Below are 17,114 nucleotides of genomic sequence, written 5' to 3' on the forward strand. Positions count from 1 at the left end.
TAGGATTTTCTCCGCAGCCTCCTTTTGGATTTTCTCCATAATGTCCTCCAAGGAAATATCTCCTTTATTTTCTGGCTCAGTCTGCACCACAGTTTCTTTAAGTAAATCATCCCACAACCCCTTGTAATTATACATCCATCTTTTGCTGACTCATCTCCATCAAACAGATTTCTTTAGAACATTTCCTCAGAGTCCTGCATGCATTCTCCAGTCTTCATATTTGCTTTCTCCTTCATTTCTTTCACTACTCCATTATTTCCTTATCTCTCCATCTGCCTCCCTGTTTCTCTGAGCCACCTTTGTGCCTGGAACAGAAACAGGAAATGCTCCTCCTAAATGAGTCCCACTGAAAACAATGATGAGTAGGGGAAGTTTCCTAATATGCTGGTCAAGCTTTCCCTGGTAGTAGAAATAGATTTAGAAGCCCAAAGTTAGCTTTGAAGAAGTTCATGGTGGTTACCTTTGCTGGGGGGGGGCTGGATTTCCAAGGTGATTAGTTTGTGGTCGGATCTAACCAGGGAGGAGTTGACTATTGGTGTAGAGCAACAGTTGCCCATGTTAGTAATGACCAGGTTGAGGATGTTGCTACCTCTAGTGGGGGTAAGAATGAGCTGGTCCAGGGCATTGGAATTAATGAACTCCATGAAACGTTGAGCAAGGTTATTTGTACATGAGTAGTTTTCCCAGTTAATGGAGAGGTAGTTGAAGTTGCTGAGTTTGAGAGTGTTAGGTTGGACCCTAATATTCTCCAGGGTGCTTAGAAATGTGGAGTGTGAGTCTTGTGACGTGGTTGGGGATCTGTAGTAGGCTACAACCTGAATCGCTGTCTAACCAATGTTAGCTGCACCTGAAATATCTCCGATGCGTTATGTTGGGCTATCAGTCTGGAGGTGTGCGCATCCTTTATGAATATGGAAAAACCACTGCCTTTGGAACTTCGGTCCAGGTTCTGGGACCAAAAGGTGTGGAATGAGTTATAGCCTGGTAGTGCAGGGGTGCTTTCTGCTGCCTTGAACCAGGTCTCTGTTACAGCACAAATGTTGATGTTCTCCATTTTAAGGAGTGCTTTGAGTGAATGCATTTTGAGATTTAGACTTGTAGCATTGAGCAGCATGACCGTCAGATTGCATTTGTTTATTGCTGTTATGGTGGTAATTTGGTCTTTGGAACACCACCTAAAAAAGGCACTATAGGGGTGCAAGAGCCTTGGCCAGTATCTGGAAGCCCAGGGGTGACAGATGCAGGCCATCTCTGGCAAAGCATCGAGGTCTGTTAGTCATGTCATCCCAGGCAGACAGATACCGGATCCCCTTAGAATGACACCAAAAACTTAGCCAGTTGTTTAACTCAAGTCATTTTCTGCTTGTACTGTGGTATCATTCTGGGTGATGGTAGGATGCTGCTCAGGACTAGGGTCATACCCGCCTGGGCTACATAATCCGAGAGCTCCTCCATGTCTCTTTTCATATAGTCCAGGGTACATCTCAGGTCATTCACACCCACATGTACAATGACAGAATCATATTTGTACCTGTTGTTGAGGGACCAGAGTGCATGTGTTATGTGGTGGATCCTGGCACCTGACAGGCAGCTGACTGTTACTTTCTCCTTATTCAACCTAGTGAGTGGGACATCAGTGTGCCTCACTATTGAGATACCTATGACTAGTGTGTTGGGCATGCTGTTTTGCTTTGGTTGAGTGGCACAGTGTTTTGGAGAGTTATGTGTCTCGTAATTAGAGTTGTGTTGTGGTGATTGAGTGCGTTTTTGCCTTGGAGGTCTCTGCTGTTTGGGTAGATTTTTATTGAGAGCCTCCATGAAGGTGTGTGTGCAGTTTGTGTTTTTATGTGAAGGCAGTGCTGGTGTGTGTTCTGGAGGGCTATGTGTTTCATGTGGTGTGGTGCAAGTGTTGACCTTCTACTCTTGACCAGCTATTCCAGTCTTGGCTGGAGAGTGCATGGCTTCCAATTTGGCTATATAAGTGCATCTCTCCCAAGTCTGAGTGTTGGGAGGTAAGAGAAGAAAGTTGTCAGTGTACATGAGGCAGTTGCTACATTGTCTCAGGATGCCCAAGTTCACTAGGTTAATAGGAGAAAGGACAGGGAACTGACATTTAGACATGCCTGGAGGGGTGGGCATTAATAATAAGTAATGGAGCTGTTTTCTTCTAGAACGTTTAGTGCTGGTAGCACTTTTGTGTGCTGCAATAAATGCTACAAGAAGTCTGGTAAAAAACTAGACTTATAAGCTAGTAAAAGTGCAGGAGAAGAGAGAACTAGTAGATCTAAGAGAAAAATTGAAGAGCAGACTTTGGCACCACTCGGAAGCTTATAAACAGTTCTGGATACAGCAAATCTGTATCTGGACTAAACTAGTTACAGGAGAGGTGAGAAACAAGCACAAATGTCTTTTAAACCAGAAAGTTGAAAGATATGGAAAAACTGCCCAAACAGCCAATAAACTACAATTTTTGGGCCAGAAACCACTCCTCTTGTGGTAGATAGGCTACCTAGTGCTTACCACTCCTACTGATAAGCTACAAGGCTTCCTTCCAACACAGAAAGGCTTGGTGGGCTCAGATGCTTACATACAGTCCTGGTTACAGCAATCTCTGTCTGGACTAGACTAGTTACAGGAAAGGCGTGAAAGTGCACACGCAGGCTTTTAAACCAGAAGGTTGAAAGAGATGGAAAAACTGCCCAAACAGCTAATATACCACAATTTCTGGGCCAGAAACCACTCCTCTTGTGGTAGATAGGCTACCTAGTGCTTACCACTCCCACTGATAAGCTAGAAGGCTTCCCTCCAACACAGAAAGACTTGGGGTGCTCAGAAACTTACATACAGTTCTGGATACAACAAATCTGTATCTGGACTAGAATAGTTACAGGAAAGGCAGGAAACAAGCTTAGAAATTAGAATTTTTTTTAGTAAAGTGGAAGGGGAGAAAGGAGGAGCAGAAGATAATTCAAGGTTAAGAAACTAAGTTGGTTGGCCTTCTCAAATGTTCTCTCTGTATTAGGTAGAATGAGATAATGACACTAGACTGGGAGAAGTGTCCCAGATCAAATATACAGTAGGGGCGGGCAACTGCAAAGCCACCAAGTATAAGAACAGGATACCAGTAGGGAGGGAGGGTAGGAAACTAAATCAGTTATATCATACACTCCTTGGCAGGAAATCAGAACAAACAAACACAAACAGATGTTTAACAAATGGAGAAAATATCCAGTTAATACCTCACACACAATGAAACTAGTTAGAAAAGATTTACAAACAGTGTGACGGTGAAAACCTTATTTATCAGGCCCTGTGAAGCAGACAATTTTAGTGCAACTATGCAGATTAGTTTATAGCTATAAAATACAGTAAAAAGTATTCAGCAGACAATAAAAGTGCTATAAATATCTATAATAGGCAATAACCAGTAAAAATAAGCAAAAAACAGGATACCCAATGTTATATATCACAGATCAGAGTTTTGCTCATTACCCTTCCTCGGATTAGCTCTGTGTGAAATGTCAGGAAACACTCACAAGGTATCTTCATAAGTAACAGAAAGTTGAAACCTGAAACAACTTTAAAAAAAAAGCTCGAAAGAACCATTGAAGTGCTTACTCCAAGCCATAGTCCAGGTAATGACCATAAACACTACACTACACTCTCAAAGAAATGCAAAATGCCTTTTGCTAAACTAAGATGGCCTGGAACATGTGCTCAGACACACAGCCTCTGCAAACCAACAACTAGGCCCAGAATACAAGCCTGAATATGGACAGTGCTACAGCTACTACCTACACTACTTAGGCAGGAAAACACTACAGAAATGTTTATCACACCTAAAAAAACAGCAGTGAGCCTTTAAATGAAAGTTTTAAACAGATAAAGGAGCAAGGGAACTCTAGAGAATGATTTTAACTACAAACAAATCAGTTATATGATACACTCCTTGGCAGGACATCAGAACAAACAAACACAAACAGATGTTTAACAAATGGAGAAAATTTCCAATTAATATCTCACACACAGTGAAACTAGCTAGAAAAGATTTACAAACAGTGTGACAGTAAAAATCTTATTTATCAGGCCCTGTGAGGCAGAGAATTTTAGTGCAACCATGCAGATTAGTTTATAGCTATAAAATACAGTAAAAAGTATGTAGCAGACAATAAAAGTGCTATAAATACCTATAATAAGCAATAACTAGTAAAAATAAGCAAAAATCAGGATACTTAATGTTATATATCACAGATCAGAGTTTTGCTCAGTGCCCTTCATCTGATTAGCTCTGTGTGGAAGACCTTTAGTTCTTTTTTGAAGTGAGTTGGATTGGCAAAAGTCATTATAGGCTGGGGGATAGTATTCCAAATTCTGGAGATGGAGTTAGAAAAAAGGGAGACACCAGCTTTGTTGTTGGATTTAGAGACTTGCAATAGTAACTTGTTGGAGGATCAAAGCAGTCTGTTACACTAGAGCAGAAACATTGATTGAAGAGCAGGTTTTTTTCAGGTTGATGTACTAGTCTGTGAGCAAGGGTAAGTTGAGTGTAAGTTGGGTAATTAGGATGCTCTAGCCAATTTAGTTGCTGAAGTACAGAGCAGTGATGTGATCTATGAGAGGAGTTAGTAGCTAATTTTGCTATTTTATTATAGCAGATTTCAAGCCTAGCCAGATCATATTTATTAATGTTAGTAAAGATAGGAAAGGCATATAGTAGGGTGGAGAGAAGCTGGGTTCTAGCTCTTGCTTGTCTTGTATTATTAGTCAGAAAAGACTTGATTCTATATAATGAACCAAATAAATTTCTGTTTGCTATGTTGTTTGTAGCGTCTGCATTATTACTACAGATGTTGGTGTTAAATAGGTGGCCAGACATTGTTGATAAACAGTAGTGATGCTAATATGGTTTGCACATTGGCTACTAACAGTAATACTGTCCCTAACCCAGAGTAAGTCATATGCCAGTCCAAGATCAATGGTATGAACACATGGGACACAATCAGCAAAACACATGGCAAAGTTAATGGCCCCACATTGTACTTGTCATGCACATTTTGTGTTTGTCATAATGGGGTTGGCTTTTGCAGAGATGCAGGAGGACTTCATGTGAAGCCAGTGTAGCGAAAAGGAAAATAAGGATGGCCGCTGCTGATGGTGATGACTCCCCACAATTGCTGGAATGGGTAGTCAGCCTAGGAATGCTAGGGTTGCTCAACATATGTGCACTAACACAGATGAGGACAATGGGTTTGCTAGTGTCTGTGTGCTGATTTACAATCCAGTGACCACTTCTCCAGGCTGGTTATAGGCTGATGTGCAGCAAACACTAGGCCTCATGCTGTACCTCACATGCTTGCAGTCTTCCATTGTAGTGCTAAAAGTCACCAAGTCAAAGAATGATTAATTTCAACAGTAGACAGTAAAGATGGGAAAGATACTTCACATGATATTCAGTCTGAACTATGTCAATAGTATCTCTTGGCATATGTTATTTAAGACACACTTCAGACACAAATTGTCTGATGCATACGTGGTTTGGGGTGTACAGTCATCAGTGTGGAATATCATTGCCAGAGCCTTAATTGCGGATAGCTGTATCAGTTCAGTCTTTTCTACCTAGTCCTATTGATCTCTTAGCAATCTCGTGGACAGAGTAACTCCAGCATATGATGACAGATTCTGGAGAATATACTTTAACCTCTCCTCTCATCACATGCATTAAGTGTCACTCTTGTCATTTCTGTCAAGTATAGTACACCTGGGGGTAGAACATTTGAATTAGTGTTGGCCAGGGACATAATGGTTTTGCCACTGGTCATGGCTATGTACTTGACATAGGTGAAGGTTTTTTCAAATATGTGATTTTCATTACTCGGGACAAAGCTGCATGGCCTATGGTTCAACTTAGTACTTGCGTGAAACTATGTCCTGTATGTAATGTGTTACATATAGAGATGGTGACAATGATAGTGTTAGGTGATGCTACCTAGTCAAAATATTCACTGGTAATTGAGGTCCATATGTATGTCCGTATTTATTACATCACTACAGCAACCAAGTTGTGAGCTTCACTTTAACATCCACACATGGCTATTTGTTTACTTACTTACGTGCCTACTATTGTTAACAGCATTAATACACTGGTTCCCAGACCCTTTTCAAGCACAACCTAAGAACCCAAGGCATAAAATGCAAAGTACAAAATAATAATTCTTGTAACAGTAACATTTTTTATCACTGTAGACTTTATTTAACAGTAGAAGAAATTCATGAAAATGACAGAAAGCAGATTTACAGTTAAGCTGAAGGACTTCAGATAGACCATAATGTGGATTCTTGTGACAATGCATACCTACTTACAATGTCACTAGAGATATAGTGAAAATGGCCTGCAGGACATTAGTGAAATATGCAAGGTATAATTAGAAATGTGAGATAGAAGTAGACAGATGCAAAAGCATTTAAAATATTTAGCCAGGTTATGTAAAACAGTCACATACACTAGCTTCTTGGTGGAGCTCGGAGATTGGCAGATATGTACTGGAACGGTCTCTAAGGGTATAAGGACTGGTATCAGTTTGTAGATCATTCTTGAGGAGAGCATATTAGTTGTCACTGATTAATTTGAATGATAGTTTACATAACAGAAAGTTGGCTTGGCCCTTAGAGATTATACAACAATTTTATACCAGATTTTACCTTGTCACTTAAGCCTAGGCATGCTGCGTTTGCTCACCTCAAATAGACTTATGTTCTTCCTCCCACACCTTTTCCTTCTTTGACATCTTCAGTATCCTGTAGATGTTCTTGTTCTGTTGTTGTTGTGGTATGCCACTAATACCCCAGAATGAGAGGCCACAGTGTTTGGGTGTCATCATATTGTCCATTACAGCACACATGGAGACCATCTGAAATGTTTTCTTAGATGTGCTCTTGGATGTATCTGATTTCACAAAGCTTAACACATGTTCAGTCACTGTCTGTAAAAACTTGTGTGCTTCATTATATAGGCCTTTTTTTTTGCATCATGGTAACGCAGTGCAGGTATCATCAGCTAGGGCTCAAGATGATATCTCCTATTATTAGTCATTACAAAGATGTGCACATTGTGCATTTTCATACAATTGTTTCACAGAGAAATGTTGATTGTTCACTGACATATTTATGTGAATGATTACTCATCTGCCTAATGTCCTTGTATAATACGTTCTTAAGAGAGAAGTCTGCATAAGGTGCACATTATTTGAATATATGATTTATCTTCAGTTGGTCCAGTAACAAGAATGTCAACATCCATAAGGTAAAGCACTGTACATTGAAAACAGAAACACTGACTTCCTAGCACGCATGTGTCGAGGAAGAACCTTGGTACAGGCAGCTTTAAAACATTGTTTTTTTGCAGTCAGGGGATGCACCCCCATACCCCTGCTAATTATATATATTATCCCCAAGATAGCACAATGCCTGGGGAAAAGGAATATTCTCTCACCTGGGGATTGTTGATTTCACACACCTATCAACTATATGTATGGTTGACCAAATGTAGTCGATTAAACAGATGTTGACAAAATAACCCATGTCTATATATACATATATATATATATATATATATATACATATATATATATATATTTATATATAAATATAGAGAGAGAGATTGATTTATGTATACATGTGTGTATATAGAGATATAAATATATGTATATATATTATATACACTTCCTGGATATTAAACAAAAAACCCAATGACTACAGGCAAGAATAAAATAAAGTTAGATAAATTTCTTTTATTGTTATCCAGAGTAAATTATTCTTTTTTTCAATGAGGTTTTTTTTGGCTCATTCTGTGTGCTGTTTTACAGCTGTTTTTGGTACTCCAGTTGTGTTACAATATCATCTGCATGACACACAAGATGAATTTCAGGGAATGCAAGATCCTCTGACTGATATACATTTATACATTGTTGCCTTCATATAATTTTGTGAGCAGTCAGTGGCAGTAAGTGCTGTTGGAAAATTAATTTCTGCAGTCCTTCTACAACTGCATGATGCTCACTGAAGTTAGTATGGGTATTTCATATTTCCCAGTGTTACTGCATATGACAGTCAGGAATTCATAGAAATATTTGAGGCTATAGGTCGAGACTGTCATTGGTGTAACCCACATATCCTAGATGCCACTATAACCAATAGCAGACACAATTTAGTTTCAAGGAATATCAGAATTCCACACAGGCTGTGTTCCATCTATTGAAATACTCATATGTTTCACAGAGCTTGCAATACTTTCTTTTCCAGGCAATGCATTACCTCCTGGTCATGGAGCTGGTTGAGATGTAACCTTATGTGGTGCTCAGCTGCTTGACTTCTGGCTAGACATTATAATATAACTAGTATCATGTCTTCAATCATCAGCACATTGGCTTCCATGGGTACATTCACTAAGAAAGGCCATGCTTTTTCTGCCATCATGTGTTAATTTTTGGAATACTCGTCTCGTTTTTATGCACACTCTTTAAAAGTACATCTCTTTTCACAGCTGGGCTTTAGAGTTGTGTATATGACCTAATAGGCTGTCCAGTGTCTGTGCTGTTTTTCATTTGCATTCTGCATGCAAGAATTATTTTCTTTAAGAATAACATCTGCTTTGTAAAACTTCAGTGAGGTGCTATGGCCCCATGCAAACTACTTTGTAATCTAACCATAGTGTGCATCTCACAATAGCTGACTTGGTAATGTGCACCAGTTTTCAAACCTGTAACAAGGCACCAATCTTCAGTTCATCAGGACTCAAACATCTCAACCATAGCAAATAAAACTCATACTAACTCAAATACAAAATGCTGTTTACCCAGTTGCATACCTGACATGGTGCTTCTACCCCTCCATGCGCACGCTTACACACACACACACACACACACACACACACACACACACATTAGGATATCTAAATATGCTCTCCCCAAAATCACACAGAATGTGACAAAAGAGTAAAGCAAGAACATAATAAAACTCACATTTTAATTTTACCCTGAGTTGCCAAATTGCAAAAGTAGCAGATTTGTTTTTGCTGAGTGACGACTGTCCAGTAGACAGAGCAGTGGCTTTATTGCTGAAAACCTCTTTCAGTGAAGGTACCATATTGGCCTTTCTCAACTGCTGTATGACCATGGAATAGATATATATATATATATATATATATATATATATATATATGTAAGTTTGGGGTCTTCCCCAAACAGTGCATGCAGGAGGGCTTGCCCCCCTCCCACATGCAAAAAATGCATACATTCTGTTTGCTTAAAGTACTTTCAGCAATATTTCTCAATGGATTTGTCCATCAGAGAAAAGACTTTCTGTGACAGTCCCTACTCCAGGCCAGTAATCAAGGAGCCTCAGTCCTCACCACTGACAGCAGTGAGGGACAGCCACTAGGAGCAAAAAATGGGTACACAGCATTTTCAGATGCAGCTGTCCACAGCAAGCAGAACTTCCCTTAAGAGCACACAGGAAGCACACTCCAGACATGGGGCTGGACTCTCTCCAGGCCCCAAACAAGACTCCAGACTGACCATTTTGGAGCTCTGTATTCCTCTTACAAGTAGCTGACACACATACTTGAATATTTTTCGCATACACACCTGGGAAAGGCTGACACAGATTACCAGCTGTGCCCCCTCTGCCCAGACTATAAGGTAATTATCCTGCCACCAGTCTGCTACTGTAAGGCACTTACAAGGGTACCCAATTATACTGAGTAAAATTAATACTAATACAAATGGTAGAGTCTGACAAAAGCAGCAAGGCTTTAAGGAGCAACCACAGTGTCACTAAAATAAGCACATGTACTCTAAAGATGTTAAAAGTATTCTCTAAAAGACCAGCCACAAAGAAAGGTATAGAAATATTTAATGATAAATAATAAAATAGAAAATATGAGAATACTGAATATCTAGTTACAATAAACACCAGAGTTTCAATCCCAGGAGATGTAAAAATAACACAGTTAGATAGATTCACACAGATGTAGAACAACAATACTTAACTAATCTCACTATATTTTTCTGACTGATTAAAGAATTAGTTTTCCCTAGTTAAGTTACTTAACTACAGCAAGGCAAGATGGAGGTGTGAGGCTGTGTGAGATATCTGTGAATGATCTTTCCTGTCAGGTTACAAAAAAAAGTGCTGCTGTGAGAGTTCTGAAATATCTCTCACTAGTATCTACAGAATCATTTCAGTGCTGGTTATAGAATGACATCACATCTGGTCACCTGACTGTGGTACAAAACACACCCAGAGCTTTGCTAAGATCTGTTGCAGCATCTGAAAGATATAAAACAATTTCAAAAACTTCCACCCTTCCAAAGTAGCAATTAGTTCACCCCTTAGGACAATACAGTAAGATTCCTAGCCTTGGTTTTCCTGACATTTTTTATCTCTGGCTGCAATCAGACCTGTAAGATAAACTAAACCAACCCATTTAATTTTCAAATTGTTTTTCAAAGTTAGCTGGACTGAGGTTAACCTTTTCCCTTCCAGAATTCTCTGTTAAAACATATATATTTAATTGAGTTATAATAATACTGTCTGACATACATTTATATCTTATTTCTGTCCAGCAGGACCCAATGTTGATACAATTTTAACACAAGCAACTTTACAAATACATTTTAAGACAAGCATCTGTACAAATCAGTATGATAGTCAAATGACATAAAATTATTTACAAAACTCCAGCTAGCTATGCTGGCATATGTTACACATGCACTGCCCTACTCGCCCTGGTACAGATGGTACTACCTGATATCATCACACTTTCGATGGGTAACCATGAATCTTAAACTTTATTTGTGACACTTCTGTAGTCAATAGTTACACTGAAGCATCACCAATACAACAGTTCAGTTAAAGATATACAACACTTCTAGCATTAACAACATATTTGTGAAAAAAATGTAATGTTTCCCCTATTGTCATGTAATTTAGAGAAGAGGTAGATAATTTATTACAATACATGATGTTGGTCTAAAGACTGACATGCTGTGGAAACAGTAGCTGTACTATTCTATTGCTTTGCATATTTATAGGGTTTTAATATAACATAATAAACCAGATTAATAGTTTGATAAATGGCAGTAGGATTAATAGTTTGATAAATGGCAGTAGGATTACAGCTATATGACTTTTTACTTGTCTGTGTAACACTACACTATTTACTGAAGAGGGATTTAATGCACCACATCTGGCAGTTAGCCCAGAGTATTAAGGTAATGAACTGTTAGCAAGCTGCTTCCTTTAGTCTAGGGTTAGAATCCCTTAGTCTCTATTTGCCTTTTGCCTACCATGTAATGCTGTACAGGACATTTCAGCAGCCTGCACTCTGGGGGAAATAGATTTGTCTTCTCAGTGCTCTCCTGGACTGCATGTAACTACCTATGAAGAATGATGGACTTATTTGACCACCCTGTTGTGAGCGGACAACCATACTTGGACAAGATAATGGAAAATTTCAGTCTGTTCAGCAGAATACCATAGTGTGGTATTTTATGGTATATCAGTACCATGTTTTTATTCTCCATAGTCTCTGTTCTCCAGCTTCAGTTTGGTCACAGTGGGCTGAGAGGTCAGCAACCACCCCTTCTGACACAGATTCCATGTGGTTTGTAAGAAGTATAGTGGAAAGCAAAGCTATCCATCTGAAGTTTTATTAACACTGCCTTTGGGGGCTTTCCTTTATATTGTCTAATTTTTCCCAGCATGCTAGCTGATGTAGCCAAGTGATGTGACCTTCAGTGTGCTACCCATCGGCAGTTACTGTCACCCACTATTATTCATTTCTAGTCTCCACCATGGACCATGCCATTAGGAATAGCCAAAATTCCAGCCCCCCCCCCCTTCAGAAAAGGAGCAGATGTAAGCATCTTCATTTTTTTCGTATCCCTCCTTGGCTACTTCACTGCCTAGGATACTACTCAAACCTGGGCCATCTGATTCATAGACAGTAGAGCTTAGACCATTTTTGTGTAAGTACCGCTAAATGACTGTCTTATTTCTGATTTAGTAAAACTACATTACCTGACTGAAATGCCACTAGATGCACATAAAGTTAGTTATTTGAATTAAATTATTTGCCATTCTTTGTTTTGTTTGCCTTGAATATTTTAGCAACTGAAATTCAAAATTTTATTTGTTTTGTTTTTCTTTGCTGCAGCCCGTCTTCCTTTCCTTTCGAATAGCTGCTTGGGCAGGTAAACCTAATGCAAATATGCACAAGTGTTGTGTCGTGCAGTGATGTGTTGGTAAATGTATGTATGTATATATATATTTATATATATTTTTTCAAATGACAGTAGCTGTAGCTTTCTTATCTGCTGTTGTCTTGCCTGTTTACAAATGCACATTCTAAAATTGGCAGGGAAAAGATGCCAACGCAGTGAGAAGATGTCTCATGAAAGTACCCACGAGATGCAGCATTGAATACAAAGGGATACGCTTCATAGTGAAAAAAAGTGCAATCCCTACATCTGTAATGATGCATCGAGTCCATAGCACAACATATTTTTAGACTGCTGACTGTACACTATGCTGGACTGTGTTAAGGAAAAGCCTCACGTACCTCACTGTCTTGTAACTTCCTGTGACATTTAGTAGAAATGTGGACATTTTTTTATGTCACAGTCTTGTTGCCAAAACTCTAATATATGGCAGAGATTCTATATATTTTAAATAACAGGTTTTTAACTTTTAAGTAAGTGTTTGTTATTGTTGATAAACTATTTTGGTGTGTAAGATCTTATAAAAGTGCAATGCTAAATATGTATATCTATACGGTCTTTTTTTTGTACATTGGATTGTAAACACCAAGTTATTGACTATCTGAAATACAATTTCTTTTACTGACCCAACTTTGTGGTCTTTGTGTTAGGATAGGTAGTTGTTTTCATTTTGTTAGTCCTTTTGGAACTGATTCTATGTCATGTAATAGACACTGCCATATGATATGGTCTTTGAATCACATAACAGCTGCTGTGTATATCTATATGATGCACACACAAGCGATATTATGTATGTGTTACCCCTATGTGTGCGTGTGTGTGTGTGTGTGTGTGTGCGTGCGTGTGTGTGTGTGTGTGTGTGTGTGTGTGTGTGTGTGTGTGTGTGTGTGTGTGTGTGTGTGTACAACACACACGCCCACAGATATGAATATATAAAAACACACATAAAGGTAAACAAAATAACTGCATGCATACTTTTAGCAAAATTTATGTTTGACAAATTCAATATAATTTAAGTTCCAGTAAGACTGAGTGCCATATCAGCAAATTGCATTTTGCAGCTGTATTATGATATCAAGTAACATACATTTATATATTCATATTATGTATTATTGATATTGTTGATAGAGATTAATACAGATGCCTAGAATACTATGACACAGATATTGCAGTCTCACTTTATTACTCTTGCTATAACTTATTTCTGTGTAATAATGACTGAATGTGAAGTTTATTGAAAGATTTGGGTATTCAGTGTCTTTTAAGACTTTTGTAAGCTGTTTTTATTACTGCATTATGGTGCCAAGTATTGTACATTAAAACAGTAATATTGTGGGAGAATTAAATGCTTGTCTGCATTACGTGGTTGTTGCTTTATACAGACTGTATGTGTGTGTGTGTGTGTGTGTGTGTGTGTGTGTGTGTGTGTGTGTGTGTGTGTGTGTGTGTATGTATGTGTGTATATATATATATATATATATATATATATATATATATATATATATATAGCCACAGCAATCTCAAATGTTAATCTTAGTAGCTTTATGCAATTTTCAAACTTATACTGTTAATTTTCTCTCTAGTAATGAGCATCATAAAATGTGACTTTAAAGAATCTCTTTTAATGACAAGCAACTGTTTCTTTTACTTATTTAATATGGAACACTACAGAGTTAATAGATATGTGATGGCATTAGATTTATGCTTGAATTTAGTATAAATCACTACGGATAACACTGATTTGTTTGTATTCATGTAATCATGGTAAAGTAAAGGTTCTTTGTCAAAGGTATTGTTGAAAGACGTGCAGATTTGCTGAAGTGATGTGCCATTGTTTAATTTTATCTACACCATTTTGTTAATGCAACTAGGGATTCAACTCATGTAAACTAAAGTTCATTAGAAGGTTATGTTCTGAATCTCAAGCCAAGCAATAAAAACTATTATATTGAAGACTGGGTGTTCTCTTTTTTTTCTGATAGTATTTATACTAAATTGTCAAGATGGCAACAAGGGTTTGAAAAAATATTTATTTGTTGAAATCTCTGAAACAATATAGAATGCAAAATAGTATATACTGCTAAGTTATGTGCTTATGTACATTTTTGGATGGTGCACTAGGGCCATCCATCATATATATATATATATATATATATATATATATATGTATATATATATATGTGTATATATATGTATATATATATATATATATATATATATATATATATATATATAGTTGTAACAAAAAGGTAGAATCACATTTGGTAGAAAGGTTTTTATGGCTGTAAAGAGAGAATGCACAAATAAGTCAATGCTCATTTGAGTGAATCATATATGGTCAATTTAGTTTTATATAGTGTAGGTAAGCAGGGGTATGCAGTAAAATGAATGTTTGAAAGAAATAGATTGTTGTGAAGATGTGCAAGACAGAATTATAGCAGTTAGTGAATATGCAAGTGTTTGTGGGTTAAAGTAAGTTAGGTAAGGGGATAGGGTCAGTGTTCTGCATGTTTTCTGTTATCTATATTCTGTGTCTTTTTGTCTTGTGTAGTGGTACTATTAGAGAAAGGGTTTTTAGTAAAGTAATGTGTATGATTAGGGGCAGGGGCAAGGTAAAGTTTGGGTTAAGGTTAGGGTTAACACACAAGTATGGTGGTGCAGGAGGGCAAAGCAATTTTCAAACAATATGAATGTATATGCTAACTGCTAAGTAGTGTAAATGCACACACACACACACACGCGCACACACGCGCACACACGCACACACACACACACACGCACACACACACACACACACACACGCACTCGAAGCACAACTCATTTCTGCAAGTGATTCACTGTTTTAACATCTGGGAACGCTACAGCTAAATGGATTACTTATAGCTGTATCACAAAACATCATAGGTAAAAGAACAAACATTTGTATTGTTGATATGTAGGTATGTCAGAACTTGTTCTATCACCTGTGCTGTGCTTTGTTTTTCAGTTAGATTATTTGAAGAACAGAAGAAATGAGAATTTTATATTTGTTCTATACTTCTCCCTCAGTTCATGCAATGTTGGAGTTAGTATATCAGGTGTGAGAGGACAGATCACTGATGGGGGTGTAGTGGAGGCGTACTGTCCACAAAAGAATATTTTTTACAAGAGATTACTGATTTTTGCTATCAGTAATTTTGGAAATGTGGTTACACTAAAGGTTAAATGTTTTAATTAGTTATCCCCATCTCAGTTAAGTAAAATGTAATTAATTGTAGCAAATTCCTTTTATCCATTTAACATTTTAAATGGTGAATTTTATCATATTCCTTCAGAATTATGGAATAGGCTTGCACTAAAATATCAGAGGGAAAAGCAGTGTGTACATCTTTTAATATTCTGCTTATATGTATGGCTGTAGCACAATTGACAGAGGTGAATGTACTGTTAATATATGTCTAAAAGTTAAAAGCAAGGTGTTTATACACATTAGGGATTTCATAGGTTAAACTCTGTGTTTGGACCCTCATTTGACAAAGCCTTTTGTTTATTTTATTGGATTTCACAGGTTCATAGAATTTGTAGAAGATTACTAGGCTAATGGCTTAATACCCCTTAAAAGCCTACCCATTACTGCCCAGATTAACCCAGATTTTTGATATCTGAGGGCTTGAGGATGGCTTAGGTTTGCACCTATGACTTGAGTATTTTAAAGACTGACCCTCTCCATAAGTGATATAGGCACCACCTCAGAAATTATTTTGCAATTCCCCAATCATTGATTTAAACTGCATTTGAAGTGGGTCAGTGAAGAGCTTTGCTTCAGGTGAAAGGTAGCCTGTTCCAGAGATTGGGTAATCCCTGAGACACATATCTATCCTCCCAGCATGTTTTGTTCATGTAACAAGCCAGGTTTAGATCCTTAGATCAGGTAATCCTTGTGCTATTTGTTTTGCAAATGTATAACAGTTCTAGCAGGAATGAATTTGACAACACCTTGTATGTTAGGAATATACCACCCTGTAATATTTATTAGGAGACAGAGTAAAGGGATAGGGCTTTTAGGTGATCTGCATAGGACATGTTGTTTACACCCTGTATTTTTTTTTTTGTAAGGAACCTCTGAGGCCACTCCAATTGTTGCAGGTGCCTGCTGGTCAGGTACATGCTGAAAGGTGCATTGTACTCAGTTATTGTTCTGATGGGCTAAGTATAGTGGAACTATAACTTCCTTGAATCTGGTTGCCATGCCATTACTTATAAGCTGTGCCACACGGAAGGATTTCCTCATCACCATGGACACATGGTGGTCAAAGCTCAGGTTACTGTCTATCTGTGTACCCAGATCTCTCACCACTAGGTCCACTCTTAGGGGTGTGCTATTAATGTTGTAATTTGCATAGGTATTTGACTTCCCAAAGGGTATAATTATGCATTTTTTGCATTTAGTTTTAGGCTAAGGTTCTGGCACCAATTATTTGTCTGAGCCAGACCGGATATCTTCATCACGGGGAGATTCGGTGATTGCCATAATTTGCAGTCATTGGCAAATTTGGTCAAAAAAAAGCCATCTACATCAGCCTTGACTTCAGAGAAGTGTATTATGAATGGAAGAGGTCCCACCGCTGAGTCCTGTGGTACACCAGTAGTGACTGGCCTCTTGCTGGATCTGAATTCCCGGACTCTTAGCAACATGTCCATGAGCCATTTGACTATCCATTCGGTGATGTAAGAATTTATGCCAAACTCTGTAAATTTATCAACAATACTGGAATTCAGAATTGTGTCAAATGCCTTAGCTAGGTCAAGGTAGGCAGTATCTTCTGTTTTACCCTCATCTATGGCCTTGGTGACTTT

General features: G+C 38.0%; 1 protein-coding gene across 3 annotated transcripts in view; it reads left to right on the top strand.

Moving 5' to 3' along the window:
• INPP5A (inositol polyphosphate-5-phosphatase A) overlaps positions 1–13,721 on the top strand; it is a 3,411,481-nt gene extending 3,397,760 nt beyond the window's left edge. Inside the window, exons 15-16 of one of the 3 annotated variants that reach the window (XM_044056820.1) lie at positions 12,215–12,312; positions 12,419–13,721. In XM_044056820.1, the coding sequence (XP_043912755.1) occupies positions 12,215–12,295 (81 nt within the window). In that variant the 3' untranslated portion in view covers positions 12,296–12,312; positions 12,419–13,721. The remainder of the gene's footprint in view (positions 1–12,214; positions 12,313–12,418) is intronic. The other 2 variants (XM_044056818.1, XM_044056819.1) reach the window with 2 other exon arrangements.
• Positions 13,722–17,114: the final 3,393 nt, after the last annotated feature.

This window comes from Protopterus annectens, chromosome 14.part0, assembly GCF_019279795.1.
Source record: "Protopterus annectens isolate FY-2018-M chromosome 14.part0, PAN1.0, whole genome shotgun sequence".
Classification (NCBI taxonomy): domain Eukaryota; kingdom Metazoa; phylum Chordata; order Ceratodontiformes; family Protopteridae; genus Protopterus; species Protopterus annectens.